Below are 19,803 nucleotides of genomic sequence, written 5' to 3'. Positions count from 1 at the left end.
AACCTGACAGCATAGGGGCTTTTCCCTCCCCTTGAGTTATGTTTACGTGAAGTAACGTGCTGTATTATAATTTCTGTATTAAAAAATATTGGTTGAGTAAAGCCGGGTCACTGTAGTCATTTGGTACACACTGGTGAGCCGGTGGTGGGAGTTGCCTTTTGTGTTTTCGCTTCCTGTCCCAACAGGTGTCCAGCGGACAACCTTCAGGTGTATGCTGTCAGGATGACTTCAAGAAAGGGAATTAACAGGTAAACCTAATTCCTGTCTTTTCAAATAAAATGAATATTTCAGAGGTCTCACAGGACTGCATGAAAGAAAGCTAACCTATTAATAAATAAAACATTAACGTAAAGTCAGGCCAACTCCTACAGGTTACTCTCTTCACTTTTATGGTGTCTAAGACAATCGACAGACATCTCAGCTAGTAATTAGCCTAATAAGAAAAATAGTTGGATCCTATTTTCACCCACAAAATTAAAAAAGGGGGCTACACACCTCTGGTTATTAGACAAAAAAATAAGATATAAAAAGCGTATAGAAGTATGGGGGGTGGAGAAGAAAAAGGGGGTTTAAAAAAATTCTTAGCAGGCGAGGAAAAGAGGAGCTAGGTGGATATAATATTGTTAGCCCTGCTGTTCTGATGGCTCACGAATGGGCTCCATATTCATTTATCATACCTAAGAAAACACATTTTGAAGTTCTGAGGAGGATTCAAAATTTATCCAAGTTTGCCACAGTGACCACAATTGATCTGCTTCCATCGCGTGTTCCCCACACAATTCCTCCATATGACATAGGTGTGATATTTCCTGATGACATTCAGTTAAGGAAGTGTAGAATAATGGAAGATGGAGCAAGCCTAGTGGGAAAGAAACGGGATGAGAGTGGAAGTATGGAACTTAGTTGCTGCGGTGAGGTGGAAGAGTCTTCTTGTTTTATCTAAGGTGCAGTCACACTTCCTGTTTTCACCTAAGTGACTTCATGGAGAGCATCTTCTCTTTCCTCTCTGTCTCCTCTACCAGTAACCCTTGCCTCACCATAGCATTTATGACAGCAAGCATTGTGGCAAGTTCCTCCTGAACTCTGAGCAAGCGTTCACCCTCTGTTTCACTTTGGACCTCCTTGTCTGCAGTGACCTGCAAACTTTCGTTGCCCCACGGCAACCGCACTTTCCGCCTCCTGGCCCTTTAAATGCATCCAGCACCAATGCTCACAGCAGACATCCACTTTACCTCCGCAGTTCTTTGTGTGTCACTTTCTTATGCCTGCGCATCCTCCACATATGAGGCAAGTCGGGGGTCACTCACCTACAGGATCACCCTCCTTTCCGTCTGGAATGGGTACCACACATATAGAAACGACTCAGACGATTCTTTAAGCACTCTGGTGCCGGCCAGCATTTATTTTAGATACAGCAAAGTTCATTACATCAACAAAGTCCATTTGTCCGTACCCCACCAGGGTGAGAGTCTAGGGTCGTCTTCCATGTCAGACATGGGACTTCCACTACAGGGTATGAGTTTAGAGAGATCCTTCCTGTCAGACTCAAGTCCTTAACTTGTCCACACTGGACCTCAGGCTTGCAGCCCTTTCAGCTCTGCTAAGCTATTAACTTCTCTCTGGGTGTGATAGGAACTGATCCTTTTAAGTTACTTCCTTCACACCCACAAGTCTTATCTCTCTCAGGCAACAGAATGCCTGTCTATAGCCCTCTACAAGCCATTCTGTGTATTGCACTCCTACAGGCCTTATAGTAAAAGTTATTAGATCGAGTATTCACCCACAAAATTAGAAAATAAAAGAATTATATATAAAAAAAAAAAAGGTATAGAAGTATATGATGGAGGGATGGGAAGACAAAGGAAAAATAAAACAATTCTAAATAGATGAGAAAGAAGGGAGAGGAGTTAGGTAGTTAAAATATAGTAAGACCTGCCATTCTGATGGCTCACGAATGGGTTCCGTGTTCATTCATCACGCCTAAGGAAACAAATTTTGAAGTTCTGTGGAGGACTAAAAATCTATCCAAGTTTGCCACCGTAACCAGAATGTATCTGCTTCCCTCACATGTTTTGCACCCACTATTCCTCTATATGACACAGGTGTGATATTTCCTGTTGCCATTTAGACAAGGAAGCAACATGAGTGGTCCGCCAATGACGCAGTATGAACATTTTAGCAGCTGCCAGGCAAAATTGTAGCAAACCCCTCTTTTGTCATCTAATTGAGCCTGGGAGTATAGAGAGGAGGGTGTATTGTGGGGTGTTATTTATCCTGTTACGGCATACTATATGTATGTGGAAAATACTTTGTCCCAGAAAGGTTTTATCATGTCACATCTCCACCAAGTGTGGATCATAGCTCATTCAGGTCCACAGCACCAACATAAACCCGAGACTGAAGAGAAGTGCGGAGACGAGAAGGATATCTGTACCACCTTGATAGTATCTTGTATGTTCTTAACTGAGCAGCGCAAGCCATGGACAATTCATGTGTAAATATAAATGCCTTCTGCCAATCGCTCTGTGGGATCACATCTCCCAAATCCTGTTTCCATGCCTGTTTGAGGGTTGGACCCGTGTTATAGGTCTCCTTGGTCAGCAAGCCATAGATCGGAGGAGACTGCAGGGAAAACCGCAAACCAAAAGAGCAGGCACCTCTGCGGGTAGGGAGAAAAGAATGCAGTACTATTCTGACCAAGAGAAATTAAGGCCTCTTTCACACGGGCGACAGCAATATCACATCTGTGTTTGGTGCGATATCGCTGCGTTTTCTCATGGCAAAATCGCGATTTTGTGTCGCTACAAAGTCGTGCGACTGTGTGGGGCTCTTTTGCAAGGAATTTTGAAATATAAGCCCTGCATAAAAGAAAAAAAAAACATCACCTGAGAGATGCTGTCTGGCTCTGCCGTACGTCTCCTCAGGTCCCTGGAGACTTGCTTGTAGTTTTCCCTCAGCTCTTCCTGGTCAGGAAGTGCTGGCTGTGATTGGCTGAGCCGCGACACTTGAGAACTAATCAAAGGCAGTGCTCGATGAACCAATCACAGCCATTCAATAAATGGAACCCCAATGCAGCTTTCATTAAATATGGCTTCATGCTTTTTATGCCAGATGCAGACTTGGCCATCCATATGGTTCAACAGGAAACTATCATTCCAGACTGCATTCTGCCATGTGTTCAAGGCCCATTAACATCTTTCTTTGACCCATGCAAGGCATTGCTGGCTATGATGTGAGGTCATCAGGGGCACCCTAGTCAGTGTTTGACTATTGAACCCCAGTCGATGCAAAGTACGCCGCATGGTCATTGTGAAAGACTGGTACCATCCTCTGGACCAACAATCTGCCCGCGGTCAAAGTCCCTCAAGTCACCACGTATACCCAAATATTGCCTTCTGCTGTGCAGAGGAGAGGTCAGCAAATTACCTGAGAACAGATCGTTACGTGGCCATCACGTGATACCATGTCACTGATCACAAGATGTCACGTACCAGCTGTTACTAACACAGTGATCGTTCAGTGTAGAAGACGGTTCCAGGTCTGAAGCTTCCACATCTTTAAACCAGTAGGATCATACTCAAAATTGTCAAATTCCTAAAATTTCATACTGTTTGCGCCACGATTTCTGTAGGACAGTATTAATATCCCCAGTGTGTGTTTGGGTGGCGTCGCCGGATGATGCCAGTCTGTGAAATCTATATTAATTCCTCTTGCCAGCAAATATAATAATAGATAATTCCTCTTTATGTTACTGGAAATATTTCTCTGTTTTGAACTTTTCAGAGTGGAGCCATTTCCTGCCACATACATGTAATCGCCCTCACACTTATGTGTTTTTGAAAATTATTTTTTTCCAGCTGAGCCCAGTAGGAGGCGCTGTGTGCGAGCAAACGGCAGGAGAATTGCAGCATTTGTATTGATTTTTCGAGTCACACTTCCTAAATATAGAAATTAGAGAAGCAGAACTTGTTAAGAAGTGTAAAACGGGAACTGGGAGTCACCTCACTTTTTATATTTGCATTGACCCAGATTTGCACCATTCTTGTCTTTTTTTTTTTAAACTCATCAAAATGGATTTCAAATCTATTTTTTCCTCATAATTGAATGAAAAAAAAAGGTTTGGTCCGGTGTCGCCAGTAGAGCAAAGTGTGATTGTTCCCAGTGAGAGAAACCAAGTTATCTTGTAGATATGATACCTTTTAAAGGCTAACAAAAATACATAATGCTACAGCAAGCTTTCGGACCCTCTACTAAGACTGTCTTCTTAGTAGACTTAGTAGAGGATCCGAAAGCTTGCTGTAACATCATGTATTTTTGTTAGCCAGTAAAAGGTATCACATCTACAAGATTACTTGGTTTCTTTCACTGGGAACAATCACACTTTCCTCATGATTATCGCTGGCGTAGCTATAGGATGGGAAGATGTAGCAGTCACATCAAAGTCCTGGAGCCTGAGCGAGTCCAAAGACCACATGAAAAGACTCCTACCAAGACGGCACTTTATTAGAGCCCCCGGTTCTCTCACAATTGGCATTTCCCTGTATGGAGATTTTCCCCGTGACCCCGGAGTGCAGCATAAAATCACGTGATAAGGTTTCTTCGGATCAGCTTTTGTCTGAATCCACATAAGATGGGAAAACCCATCAATTTGAGTGACTTCCATATAGGTCTGGTTATCGGTCGTAGACTAGCCGGGGCCTGGGATGTCACTGCCAACCACGGGGGGGTTTCGCGTTTAACGGTGTGGAGAGTATACAGAGAATGGTGTGATCGAAGAAAACATCCAGTGAAAGGGGATCCTGTGGATGGAAACAACTCCTCACCTAAAGGGGTCAAAGGAGGATGTCTGGAGTCATTCTGACCAACAGGCGCTGCGCAGTCATCCGAGTACAAAGCTGGTGCTCCAACTAACGTGTGTTTGATCACCACTATTTAGTAGTAGGTACATATGAATGAAATCACATTATTCCTCCATATGCAGTTGACCCAGACAAGTGAGAAGACAAGTGATTTTTCCATCTCTTGATTAAATGAAGGAATGTCTCTACACAGAGTTACTTGTCTTCTCATCTATTTCCATTCTTCACATTGTACTTCTATTCTAACTCACTATGGGGTTAATCCCAAAAGGAATGTGCGAAGTCACCAATGGCAGAGAATTTCTCAAAAAAGGAAAACTAATCTAAAATATAACTTTTATTACTTACACTAAAATTTCAGCGAAGTTAATATGAAACAAACACACATATAGTTCACAATACCACTGTGTTCACAGTGAAAAATAGGTGTTTAAAGAAGAGGTTTGTAGCAAGATGAGGGCTATCTCCCCAGTTTTGGTTATTCACCCATATATTATTGGAACCCTATCATGTCTCTCATCCCTCTTCATTAGAAAATACCCCTCTGACTAGTCCACCCGTCATCCAATTCTCAAGTATTTCACTTCACTTATTCACTTTGAATCATTATCTCTCAAATGAGTTGTCAACTAAGTCCAACAAACAGTTGTGTGTAACTGTTATATATATGTCTACATGACTCAGAGGTCTATCCAATAGCCTGGACACATTTTATCTTATATGCATTCATCGAGCAACACGTTCATTCCAACACGCTCCTTTCTAATAATTAGGCAAGGATATAATATCGGTGTCGTCCCTATGTCAGGAAATTTATATAGACTTCAATAAGGGCCATCTAAATGACCTAACAGAAGGTTGCACACTCATGTAGACTCGCGCCAGGTATATACACCAGTCTTAATCACTTAGGGGATGTTCATATATGTGCTACAGATTCTCTTCATGCGAAGTATTGAATGTCAGGGTATTCTACTTGTGCTCAAAGATAGAGAGCCCAATACATCCATATATGTTTCTCTTATACCTAGAGAACGCTGATATACTCCTCTTGTAATACAAAGACGAGGCTAACAGTCCCTATTGGAGATCTGATGTTTCGTCCCCCTTATAGAGATTCTTTTGTTTTATATCTGAAGAATAAGAGAAACATATGTGGATGTATTGGGCTCTCTATCTTTGAGCACAAGTAGAACACAAGTGTGATGATAATGAGATGACGGCTAAGAGGTTTTCTCTACAGAACAGGAAGTGTCAGAGTATTATTAGGTTTAGTGGTCAGTGTGAGAACTGCAGGATTTGAGGATTTTTTTCAATATAGATCACAGCCTCCAAAATTGAAAAAAAAAAAAAAAGATTTTAAAATGTTTAATGTAAAACTCAATTTATATTGGAGGTCATTTTCTGATGACACTTTACCTCCAACTGACTATACAAAGAATTTCATCTAGGTGATGGAACCATTGGTGAAGGCAGTTGGGCTAATGCAGAACCACTGGTCCATCAAAATTAAGGCAAGGGTTGGGTTTTTTTCCTGGCTGTCCATGTATAGCACAGACTGAGAGTCATACAAGGCCCAATTTATTTTATCCCATCTGAAAATGTTTGGAGATTTAGCTCTATAGTGGGAGGATAGCGGAGAATGGAGCAGGTAGGTGTCTGTGCCATCACACCCCACCATGCCAGGAGAGGAGGAGCAGGAGCCTGTACCCCTTACCCACTTTTTAACTTTTGTAGATGGCATCATAACCTTCACTCCTTCTCCATTAAGTTTTGTCCACATTGTTGGGATTACATGGACGGAGAGCCTTGTGTGAGTCCATATAGGCCACAACAAAATGGGATAAAACTCGTCTAAGTGGGACTTCTATTTCTCAAGGATCTTATACCAACTGCATGGATGGCTCTATGGTATGTATGGCTTTGATGTTGTAAGAGGGTTGCAGTTAGACTTGTTTGCAGATCTGTTGTTCTGCAGTTACTGGAGTAAAGGCTTCACCCCGCAACCGCTGACCGGTATCTGAAAGGAGGGCAGAAGGAGGAAGTGAAGGACTAAGCAGGTTGTGTATGAAGCTGCTATAGAAGAAAGTTTGTCACAATGCCCTATGGGCCTACATGGAAGAGTCTAGCATCGGTTAGCCCGACCGGGCAACATCTTCTCTCTGATACTTCCTCTATAACAGAGAAGTCAGCTGCATTCCCGGACTGTTCATCCCCATGGCACTTGTGCAACTGTACTTGATAGATGTCTTGCTTGTTATGGGACGAGCAACGAGATTATTGTCGTTATATCCTGAATACGAGACAGTACAGAGTTGTTTTTCCAGTTCACTGGTTATTAAGAGATCAAGTGCCCAGTCTGCCCTTGTGCTATTGTTTAAGCTAATAAAAGTTTCCTGAGCATCCCCATGGTTGACTCGAGGTTTCCACGACAATCCTGATGGGTGCTTCTGCTGAGGAGCTATGCTAAAAAAGTAGTTCACCGACCCTCATAGATTCTGGTCTGACACGGAACACGAGGGATGGATGGCCCTGCTGCCCACTATGTATGACAAAAGTATCATGACACCCATTATGTGGCACACTCTGTCTCAGACCGACCTTAGCCTGCCTCCCATCATATGGTGCTCCAGCTCGCCACAAAACCCAACAGATAGGGAGATAACCCAGCCTGCACCTTGGTCCACCCCTTCCATAGACTAACAGTATAAAATATCTGTACAGTAACCTGATCGGTCGTAAGGTCTGTCCCATGTGCCAGTATAGAGATCCACATTTGTGATCTCCCCACTAACCACAAATACATTTGCTTAGTTTGTGATTTGCTTTTGAGGAATCTGCGTTCATCCCCTATGATTCACCTGCTGTCTTCTATTTGCTGCACACCTGGCAGATACTTGCCAGGCTAATGGCCAATTATATTTTTTTCAATAGTCACAAACCACAATGAACATCAGAGTACTTCACCACCATCTTTATTTTTAGGTAGAAATAGAAGAAGTAACATTTTACTGACTACAATTTTATTAATTTTCTATAGACAGTTTGTAAAATTCCAATATAGGACTGTATGTGTGTGTAGGGGGGGAGGGGGGGGGGGGGGTAAGGAGGGAAATAGGTCTACGGGTGTTAGATCTGATCAGAATCCTTCTATTTGCAATGCTGAGTAGTGATGAGCAAAGTTTTGAAGAGTTAGAATTTTAGGAAGAAGTTAATTAAATCCAAATTACTTTAAATCAAACTTCATCATTATCCCAATAACTGGTGGATATAGCACTAAGAGAAGGATGAAGAAGTTTTGTTGGTCTTCTTTCTCTTCTTTTCTTTCTCTTCTAGTGGGTTCAGTCAAGAAGGACCGCCCAAGGTTCGGGTTTGCGCCAAACCAAACTCTTAGCAAATTTTGACCAGAAACAGGGTTAGATTGTTTCGATTCACTCAACACTAATTCCAAGTTTTATATCCAGAGCTATATTCTCTATAGAGGGTAAGAAAAGTCTTGAGGCACATACAGGATTTACACTCATGTCAACTCAGAAAAATATAGTCAATATACACTAAAGTGCCCCTTTAATTAGAGTTTCCAGCCCTCCCATATTTAGCTCTTCCTTCCCTTTCACGATTGTCACTTCCCTGTATAGAAATTCTCCTTGTGACCCCGGAGTGCAGCATAAAATCATGCAACAAGTTTTTCGTGGATCAGTTTCATTGTGAATCCACATTAGATGGGAAAATCCAGCGATCTGAGCGACTTCCAACGAGGCCGGGGTATCAGTGCTAGACTAGTTGGGGTCTCACTGCTAACCATGTGGTTTTCTTGTGTAACGGTGTGGAGAGCATACAGAGAATGGCGTGATTGAGGAAAACATCCAGGGAAAGGGGGTTCTGTGGAAACAACTAGTCACCAGAAGGGGTCAGAGGAGGATGTTGGGAATTGTTCTGACCAACGCAGTTAAGAGAAGCAAAATACAACAGTTGTTCCCTAACAAAAGTGAGTGCACCACTGGTGCTCTGACTAGAATAACCGAATGCAAAAACTGATATACCTTAGCATGGATGGGCTATAACAGCAAATAACCAGTTCAAGCACCATTGTGGCTAAGAGAAACAGAAAGATGAGACTCCAGGGGGCAAAACCGCACAAAAATGGTATCCCTGAGCCGCGGAAAAACATCCTCTGGTCAGATGGATCCAGATTTCTGCTGCACCATGCAGTTGAGAGGCTGTTATTTGGGGCAAGCAGCATAGATCAATGACCCTTCCTGTAAGGTTGGTGGAGGTGCAGTAATGCAGCAATGATGTGGGGAAGGTTTTCTTGGCACTGATTAGGTTCTGTGATACCTGTGGATGGACGCAAAGATGAATTGCTGTACTTTTGATGGCCAAAACTAGAACGGTCTGTCTGGACCTCCAGTGCTTCATCCCGTCTTAACCAGTGACAGATTATACATTTTGGTAGAGGATAACAGGTACTACAATAAGCCCTTAGTGACTCCATATACATTGTTATATTTCTGCACTTTCTTCCTTGTCCTGCACATTTATATCCTGATACTATATGATTTCCTGAATTATCTACTTTCAATGCTTCAGAGTGGGACATAATTCAAGTCTGTGTAGCACAGGGTTTCCCAAAGTGGGCTCCGCGAGAGCTTCTCAGGGGCTCCGATGGAGGGTCTAGGTCCCTGCTCTACTCACTACTGTACCAGTGTCTGGCTAGTCTGTACCCAGAATATTAGCATGCAAGACCTGCAGTCGGCATAGCAACATCGGTCACATGAGCCGGCACTGGTCATGTGATCTGTGTTGCTATGCCGACCACGGGTCCTGCATGCTGATTTCCTCGGGACTCTGCTACAAGGGTGAGTAGAGCTGGGACCAATGGTGGATTATAAAAGGGGCGATTGGGGCAATAGCCCCGAGCCCCAAAACTCCAAGGAGGCCCACGGCCGTCCCAATTGCCCCTACTGTAATCTGCACTGCTAAACCTCTCCCTGCATCTGAAGAGCATAGCAATGGGGGACCCTAATACTACTAGAGCAGCAATGAGGGATTAAATCACTACTGAGGTGTCAATGGGGGGGGGGCCCTAATACTACTGGGGCAGCAATGAGGGACCCAATTACTACTGGGTTGGCAATGGAGGACCCTAGTACTACTGGGGCCACAATGGGGGACCCTATTACTACTGGGGGGAGATGGGGAATCCTATTACTACTAGGGTGGCAATGGTGGGTGCTATCACTACTGGGGCCACAATGGGGAAGCCTATTACTACTGGGGCTGCAATAGGGTTCACTATTACTACTGGGGCCAGTATGGGGATCATTATTACTACTGGGGCCAATATAGGGGATACTATTACTAATGGGGCCAATATAGGGGACACTATTACTAATGAGGCCATTATAGGGGACAATATTACTAATGGGGCCAATATAGGGGATGCTATTACTACTGGGGCCAATATAGGGGATGCTATTACTAATGGTGCCAATATAGGGGACGCTATTACTACTGGGGGCAATATAGTTAAAGCTATTACTGCAAGGGCCAATATAGGGGACGGTATTACTATTTGGGAGACAATAGGGGATCCTAATACTACTGGGGCAGCAATGGGGGACGCTAATACTACTGGGGCCGCAATGGGGGCGCTGTCACTACTGGGGCCTCAATTGCGGAGCCCATTACTACTGGGCTGGATTAGGTGTCAGTATTACTACTGGGGCCAATATAGGGGACTCTATTACTGCTGAGGCCAACATAGAGATGCTATTACTACTGGGGTCAATATAGGGACGCTATTATTACTGGGGCCACCAATATAGGGATCTCTATTATTACATGGGATGGATTTGCTGTGGAATTTACAGTAGCAGCAAAGATTTTGAAAATCTCATTCACACCCTGTGTAAAAAAACGGGACAAAACCTGTGCGAATATTTACATGTGGTGCAGGATTCCTCAGCATGTAAATTTCAAATATAATGTATATCAATAGCCCATTCAGCACTCCAGCATTTCTCCCCCTTTTTTTTTTTTTTAAGCGGCCCATTTCTTTTTATAATGACAGAGGTAAAAATCATATGTTGTGATAAGCCACGCCCCTAACCCCTCCCCTGACCACACCTTGGGGCTCCATGACAAAATGTTGCTTCATAGGGGGGTCCATGGCTGAAAAAGTTTGGGAAACACTGGTGTAGCATATAGAGGCACCTCTATCATGAGGCACATTAGCCTGCTGCCTCAGGAGGCAGTCTGCAGGACCTCAGAGGATAAAAATAAAAAATAATTACCAGCTGCGCATGCGATCCAGCTGGGCAGTAAGCCGACAAGCATTCAACTCTCTCACCCTGTTGCTCCCATCCGGTGGTGGCCATCACTGCTGTGATCCCTGACATCTCCACCCGGCATCTGTGTTCGTGCATGCAGACACTGACCAGTAGGCAGTGCAGATGCCGGGTGTTTAGGTCATGGGTTCCTGATCACAGCAGCGAAGGCTGGCACCACACAAGTGCAACAGGGCAAGTGGATTGAATGTTTGTAGGTCACTACCCAGCTGTAGAGACACTATTAATATAGGTGTGGGGGGGGAAGGCACTATGGGGAACACTATTACTTCTGAAGATAATGTGGGAGGCACTATTACTACTGGGGCCACTGTGGCCCCCAATGGGGTCACTTTTACTACTGAAGCTATTAATGGGGGTCACTATTACTACTGGGACCATTGAGGGGGGTCACTGTTACTACTGGGGCCACTATTATTCTGTCAAGTCTCAATGGTCCAAATATGTGTTGGGTATCCTGTGTATTGGCGCTTTCAATGACTGCAAACTAAGTGTTTTTTTTGTGAGGGAGGCGCCATTTAACACTTCGCCTAAGGCAGCATAGAGGCCCCGGGCACCCTGGTAGCATAGTTTATACAACTGCCTCCGACTACTGATGAGCAAGTAGCAAAATAAAATGAACACAGATTCTGCAAATATATGTAACACTAATTAAACTGGAGTGAATTCCTGTCTGACCTGGAGCAGAACCTCCGTTCAAGGAGCGATCGACAGAGAAACATTTACAACATATAAAAAAACATCTAAAAGTACAAAAAAAAAATGGATCCATGTTTTGTGAACACTCTTTGGTCTTCATATCTGAGGGTTTTGCCCCATCTCAGTCAAATATGTGTTTTGGATATTTTGTCATTTTATCAAAACCATTCCTGGATTGATCCCAGGCGTTGACTATTCCGATGTAAAGCTTATGGTCTTGGGTGTCATCCATCTTGGCTGGTCACCTCCTGCGGCTGCTCGGTCACTGTGTGCTTCTTGATAATAGAGTCATCTATGGACAATCTCTGAAAGTTCTCCTCTGCGCTGTTGATGTCCGACTCGTCTCTGCTGTTCTCCAGATTCTCAGGTCCCTCATAACAGCCCGAGTCTCGGGGAAGGTGACAATTGTGACTCGAGGACGGCGTGCCCGTCACCTCTTCATGTTCACTGCCAGCTGGAAGGCATCAAGAATGAAAATGATCAGTTAAGACGAGCGGAGACGTTTTCTTAGGGCTCGTTCACATGGGCATATGTGTATTACGTTGTGCTGAATCCCCATTGCTTTACATTGAAGTATTCAGGCAAGTGTATATTTTTCACAGGACTGAACTTCGTGTGAAAAAATATGCGGCATGTGCTAATTTGGTGTATTTACATGCCAAAATAAGCCATTAAAATCAATGGAGCTGCCTAAATACACAGTGATTACGCAGGAAACCTGCATATTTGCACATCTAAATAATTGGCCCTTCTGTGACTGTTTTTATGTGTAAAAATAGTATTTATTTACACGTGCAAAAAACCCACAAAAGGGACTAAATACAAGGGGTATCCAATTTGCGGTCACAGAATTACACTGCACATTATCTGACTGTAACCCGCATGCGCCAGTGAACTCCTCACAATCACTAGAATACAAGCTGAATGTCTTTGGTAAAAAAAAAAAATAAGTTCAGAGAAATTGCAAAATGCAAAAATAAATAAAAAGTTGCTTTCCAGGTCATTCTATATAAAATTCAGTTTACACATAAGCCTACAGCAACAACTACATTTCTTTCCAGGAATTCGAACAATAAGTAGTCATAGCTCTGCCCTTTGATCAGGTTGATTGTCAGTCCAAGGGAGGTAATGTTTCTCCTTGTAGAGAACACCTACAACAGGCCATGCAATGCTTTCTGGGAGAAAGCTATGCAAATGAGTGATGGCATAATCCTCAACAGCACCACCTGTTGGCAGGTAGCTTCCCTATAGCTTTCCACAATGAGAAACATTATTTCCCAGGACTCACATTGATGCCTTCTCACCCAGCCAACCTACTGTGCTCTGATGAGGGTCAAAAACCTCAATAAAGCTGCCTGTATATAGATATTCCAGCTTGGTTTACATCCCTAGTCATGCTGCAGGGTCTCTTAAAAGGTCAGATGATAGGGTGGCCACCTTCTAATAGGTGGCGCCGTGGAGGATTATTTCATCACTCATTTGCATAAGGTTGATTGGATATTTGCGTGTTCTTGCTTCATTATCAGCCTAGATGGTACTATAATAGATCCCTCACCCCATCCCACCTCTAGATTCCCAACCAACCTCTCTCCTGTTCTTCTTATTGCATGCTATTGTTTTCTATAGCAATGACAAACCTTGGCAAGTTCTCATGCAACTTCACATTTTACATCAAGTTTCCTTACTGTCATAATCCAGCAAGACTTCAGCGGCGGTGAGGAGCTTGACAATGTGCTGCGGGTCAGTTATGTTTAATTCAACTAGATGGCTCTCCTTCAGGTCTTTGAAGTCTTCGATAGTCTCATATCCATTGAGCATTAGAGTTGCGATATGTTCCTGTTAATAAGAATTTGATGAAAATCCATGAGGTAGGCCCATCAGAGGGGAAACATGAAGCTGCTGAGCCTAGGGCAAAATCTGTAACAGGGACCCCAACTAGAATGCTCCATTTATGGTATTAGTCTACTCATATTGGCTCTTAAAACACCAGAGCCTAGGTGTAATTGTGCCATCTGCACCCACTATAGTTACGTCCCTGGGTCCCATACCTGATTATGTGAGATAGGACACATATGGACAGTTATCAATTTAATAGTAGAGTAGAGTAGCTCTGGGATACTGCTGTTGAGGTGATGGGTGCCACCACAGAGGGACCATTTAAGTTCCAAAAAAGTGAGGGTGACTACAGCAAAGCAATACAATCTCATGGAACTGGGGAAGACTCTTGGATCTGAGCCCAAAAAGAGTGTACATACATACCATATGTACTAATCGGTACATTGCTAATTGGTCTATGGAGAATAGGGGCCCAGCCCAACTCACCCCCTGCCCCCCATCCTCCTCCTTCTTCATCGGTAGCGTTAAATGGGTTGTTCAGGATTACAAAAAGCTTAATCCTTGTTTTAAGAAACCGCGTCACTCCTTTCATGGGTTGTTATTGGATTTTCAGCATTTAAGTGAATGGGGCTGAGCAGCAATACCAGACACATCCCACATGCGCTTCTGGGTAAAAAGGATGAAACTTTTTTTAATCCTGGATACCCCCTTTAATTTTTGGATCTACCACTCTAGAATAAGTGAATGAGTAAGGAGGAAAACAACCTGAGGGTCCTGATTAATAATAGATGACATTCAACAAAATGTTTGGGCCCTCCTTTGGATACAGGGATGTGTAGGATTGTGGTCAGAACCATTAGAAGAAGAAGCCCATTTTGTTTCCTCTACGTAGACTCCTCGGTATATGAACATTTTTTAAGGGTTAACACAAACTTATAAGAGCGGTAACTTTTCAGACAACTTCTGCCCATCTACTAGCTTATGTTAGTTTCATAATGTTCTGTAATATACTTGCAGTAAAAATTGTGTTGCTTTCCCAATATAAATCATGTTTGTAGTGGCTGCCACTAGGGGTCTCTCTTCCATCTTCTCTGCAATTTATTCTCTGCCATTAAGTACAGAGCTTTTGTAGTAACAAGGACACATGGACGTTTCCATAGCAACAGAGACAGGGGCTATCTTCACAGGCAGCTCCCATGCAGTCTCCGGTTGCAGGCTGACAGATCTGCAGACACTGTGATAACGATCTTCACAGTCTCAGTCTCTCCTGCTGTTACAGAGTGAGGGTGTATGCCTGTGCACACATTACAAATTATAGTGGATTTACTAACCATTCAGTCAGAATTTTCCTAAATGCATGATTGTCCTGGAAAAGCAGAGGGGTGAACATTCAAATATTGCCTCCTTGCAGATTGGACTAGAGATTGAAATTCTGTTTTGGAAGTAAGGGCAAGGAAGTCAGGACAGTGAACTACTGGTAGAATGCTAGGATTTCTACGTACCCCTTCCCTGAAAGTGGATTGCAAACAGCAGAACAACAGCAAAAAAAAAACACCTGAAAATCAGAACTTGTAGACATGAAACAAGGTGCAAAAAGCAGAAAATGAACAGGTAAGGAGACCCTGGGGTATTGTAGAAAACTTGTTGAAAACTCAGGTACTCTTTAAAGCAACATGGACATAATTCATGTCTGACCTGCATATTAATCCGCTCCAGCAATTCCTGTAAACTCTTAGGCTGGGATTTTTTGCTCCTTCCATGTGTCCTGACTTTTTTGGGGTTCTCAGTCACCTCAGGAAGAATATCAACATAGACGAACTTGAACGATCCAACCTTGTTCTTAAGCATTCCAGTCCAAGTGCCAACTGGTGGTTTTTCAATGATGTCAATGATGTCTCCCACCTGCAGACCAGAAAAGACAGGTCATTGTTGTCCTATTCACTCATTTTATAAATTGTGAACAAAGAGCTACGAAAATCAATCAATTTTTAAACTGTAGCTCCTTTTTTGTTATATATTTATTAGAATGTCCTTGCAGGTTACAATATATTGGACAAACTACCAAGGCCTCATGTCCACGGGGAAAATCAGGCCCGCCGCAGATTCTTCATGCAGAATCCCGCAGCGGTCCCTCCTTTCCCGCGGACATGAGGCTAAAAAGTAAGCATTACTTACCTGTCCGGATGCTGCGGATCTGCCCTCCGGCGCAGCCGGATTTTCTTTCTTCGGCCCGGCGGATGTGCTTGGCACGCCAGTAGCGTGACGCGCGCATGCGCCATGCACTGTATTTTTTTTTTAACTCCTGCTCTCCCACGCCGGAGAGCAGGAATTTAGCTGCGGGTGTGCCGCGGATCTGGACGGCTTCCATAGGCTTCAATAGAAGCCCGCGGGAGACTCGCACTAAAATGGAGCATGCTGCGGGTGTTTTCCCGCACACGCAATCCACGCCTCAAGGGAAAATGACATCCGCAGGCTATTTCTTGCCATCCCTTTCCCATAGTTTTTTCAATTCTTGCCCTTAATTCTCGTTTTTCCTTTTTGGCTGCTTTTACTGAAGCATCTCCTTATTTTCCTTCCCAGCCCAGTATTTAGCAAGGACTTCATGTCCATCATTAGGAACTCACATGGGACCCACCCTTGACTTTCAAGCAGGTCTATCAAAATAGTTTTACTAACAATCATTAAATATCAATAATGTCAAGTATGTGTGTTAAACACTAAAATATTGGTGGCATGCAAACCTCATGTATACAGATGCAGACATGCAGGATAAATGGGCTCTAGTGCACTGAATGAATGCCAATGGCATAAAATAGTCTCACTATGGGCTAATAGAGTCTCCAGGTAGAGGTGGAATATTGCTGCTTCCCCCAGAGAATATGAGAGACTCTTCCCTTTAATACGTGTTTCCTGCCTATCTAGTCTCCAGCAGGATAAATGGACTTTAGTGCACTGAATGGAAGCCAATGGCATAAAAGGGTCTCACTGTGTGCTAATATAGTCTTCAGGGAGAGACTGATGTTCTCTGTGGGAAGCAACAGTATTCAGACTCTTCCCTTTGCTATTGTCATAAATGTTTGCATCCTGCCTATCTAGTCTCCAGCAGCTATAGACCTGTCATTCAGTTATGATAACCCTGAGCATACAAATAAAGTTTGGTCATCTATTTGATTTATATCTACATATTAGCAAGTGACCCTATAAGCAATGACTATGTATCATATATTTTATGATATGAGATATCTTCTCTAGAGCAATTGCAGGCGAGCTTCTTACTCTGAGCTTGAGGGAATCTTTTTCATACGGACTTGGTGTGAAGTCTGTGTGAACCTTTGCTTTTCCACAGAATGGACCGGAGTAAGGAGGTGCGAGGTTCTCCATATTGACGCTGTCTCTGTTGCTGAACATGTATGACGGACTGCAGAGCTCGCTGCCTGTATAGAGATACGATCATAAAGAGTAGCGGCGGGTCATTATATCATATATAAACCACTGTAGAGGACAAACACTTGTAGTGGGACCAATGAATAGAGGAATGACGATCTACTCTTAACTAGACTATTTCTGCAGTTTGAGTTGCTGTTATTGTGGGTTTCTTGGCTTCTTGCAAATTTGTTGCCATGAGCAGAGGGAGGGCTCTTAATGCAATGTGGTTAGTAAGCGATTGTCGTCAGTTTCACTTACAAGGACAATGGCTGAATGAACATGGAAAGTGACAGCCACATTTATAAACCAAAAATGTGGTCAGAGTAGTTGTCACTTCCCTTCCCCCACTCTTCTTGGCGGCACAGGGTGTAGTCCTAATGTGGGATCCAGCACTACATCTCATTAAGGGTGTCCTATAGTGAAATAACAATAGCGTGCTTGAATAGGAAAGCATAGATGCACTACATGATGGTACGGTGGACAGGCTCCTGGGGGCCCAGTACATGGATTTCAATTCTGTGCTGTGGCCCCGGTAAGAGACAGAATAAAACCCAATTGTAAAGTTGTGAAAAGCTGAAATCCGCTTTCTGCATCTCTCTAAGTCCGGTGGGAGCGCTGCTATGACTGTAGAAAGGAAAGCGTAATGGAAGGGTCCTCCCTCTGCTACAATACATGTGACAGTGCAGGCTGGGACTGACGCCATCATTTAGGGATCATGTTAGTGAACGGCGAAGCGCTGATTCAGTGCCGATGTAATGCTGATTACTAGTAAGAGCACGATCCAATCAGAGGACAAGGCAGATTTAAGCTTTCACATATGGGTTGGAATTTGGCGCAATCGCCTGGTTGGACCTGTGCTCATTCCAGGGACTCTCCACGTGGATCGGTACCTGATTCTCTTGCGGACAATGGCAGATGACTTCCTGGTAGATCTGTCCCTATCGTAGCAGAAGAGGTCACTTCCAGTACTCTTCCCTTTCTTCAGTCATAGCGGCGGTCCCACAGTATTTAGAGAGAGACGGAAATTGGATTTCTGATTCCTACATGCTGCTATTCAATTCTACAATTGGGTTTTACTCTCTATATTTTACGGGAGCCACAATACCAAATTCAAATCCAGGTTCCGGGTTCTCAGGGGCCCCTGTGTGCCATCCCATCATGTAGCATGACTTCCTAGTCCAGTACGCTATTGTTACTTCAATACAGGACACCATTAGTGAGATACAGCACTGGATCCGGCCTTTTGACTACATCCTGTATAAAGCACATTACCCAGCAGGTGGGGACACTGAGCATGAGAAGCTACTTCCAGAATATACCTGGCCGCCATACTGAAACATAACGGGTATCGACTGTGTCATTAACTGCTTACTGCCATATTAATGAGGTCGCTCTTTACCACTCAGTGTGTGATATCAGTCTATGAATGAACCCACCACTGGAGGTCTGTCTGCTGACGGATCTGTGCTCATCTTCTGCAGGGTCGGACAGTTTTTTCGGGAGGCCGTCATCCACGCTCCCATCCGGAGAAGTTGGTGAAACGCAGCCCTGCTCTCCGTGTTCTCCCTAGGACAGACAGGTGGATACAGAAATGTCTTTAGGGTATAAAAGTATATAAAACTCATAGAAAAGTCCACAAAACCTGAGATAGAAAACAAATACATAAAAATCTGTCCTGGATCCGCGAGCGTTCTCCTGACCACAGCGCTGCAAAACGGGGTGCTATAAGGGTGCCTTCACACAGGCGAGTTATATGCGCAATATCTGACCTAATGTGATATGGTCAGATATCGTGCGTGAAAAGGATCAATAACTATGAATTACCATACATACTCGAGTATTAGCTGACCCGAGTATAAGCCGAGTCAATAAGTTTTACTACAAAAAACTGGTAAAACTTAGTGATTCGAGTATATACTGGGTAAAAAAAAAAAGCCCTCCATACTCACCTCCCAGCCGGCGTCTGTGTCTGTGCGGCAAGCTGCTTTAGAATTCTCCCCACTGTCATCTCCCTGCTCGGCTTTCAAATCCCCCACCATCAGCGCTGTGTAAGTAAGCGGGGTGATTGGATCGAGTGCCAGTCATTCACTGATTGGCTGTGAATGATCAAGCGCCGGCTGTGATTGGCTGGCGCTCGATCCAATCACAGCATTGATGGCGGGGGGATGGAAGAGCCGAGCAGAGAGGCGGCGGTTGAGGATAGCTGGGAGAATTCAAGTAGCTTGCCGCATCACAGCCAGGAACACAGGAATTCAAGCAGCTTGCTGCACCACCGCTGGGAACACAGACGCCAGCTGGGAGGTGAGTATGGAGGGTTTTTTTTTATTAACCCTTCCCTGACTCGAGTATAAGCCTAGGGGGGCTTTTTAAGCACAAAAATATGTGCTGAAAAACTAGGCTTATACTTGAGTATATATGGTAACTTAACCCCTTCTTGGCGCTGCCCGTTTTTTTCTTTCAATTTTTTTTTCCTCTCCACTTTCCAAAAATCATCACTTTATTTTTCCGCTGACATAGCTACCTTAGGGATCGTTTTTCGCGGGAAAGGTATTTTTCAATGGTACTATTTAATGTATTGGAAGCATTCTTAAAAATTCTAAGCGGGGAGGAATGGAATAAAATTCAATTGTGAC

The 19,803-nt window shown here is 43.7% G+C and overlaps 1 protein-coding gene across 1 annotated transcript in view; it reads right to left on the bottom strand.

The window, feature by feature from the left end:
- Positions 1-7,831: 7,831 nt before the first annotated feature.
- Positions 7,832-19,803, bottom strand: part of SASH3 (SAM and SH3 domain containing 3) — a 44,881-nt gene continuing 32,909 nt past the window's right edge. Inside the window, exons 4-8 of the mRNA XM_066581439.1 lie at positions 18,607-18,736; positions 17,021-17,178; positions 15,440-15,646; positions 13,594-13,744; positions 7,832-12,362 (exon numbers count right to left, since the gene is read on the bottom strand). Of these exons, the coding sequence (XP_066437536.1) occupies positions 12,133-12,362; positions 13,594-13,744; positions 15,440-15,646; positions 17,021-17,178; positions 18,607-18,736 (876 nt within the window). The 3' untranslated portion in view covers positions 7,832-12,132. The remainder of the gene's footprint in view (positions 12,363-13,593; positions 13,745-15,439; positions 15,647-17,020; positions 17,179-18,606; positions 18,737-19,803) is intronic.

This window comes from Eleutherodactylus coqui, chromosome 10 (genome assembly GCF_035609145.1).
Source record: "Eleutherodactylus coqui strain aEleCoq1 chromosome 10, aEleCoq1.hap1, whole genome shotgun sequence".
In the NCBI taxonomy this organism is placed as follows: domain Eukaryota; kingdom Metazoa; phylum Chordata; class Amphibia; order Anura; family Eleutherodactylidae; genus Eleutherodactylus; species Eleutherodactylus coqui.
This window is presented reverse-complemented; position numbering and strand designations above follow the sequence as displayed.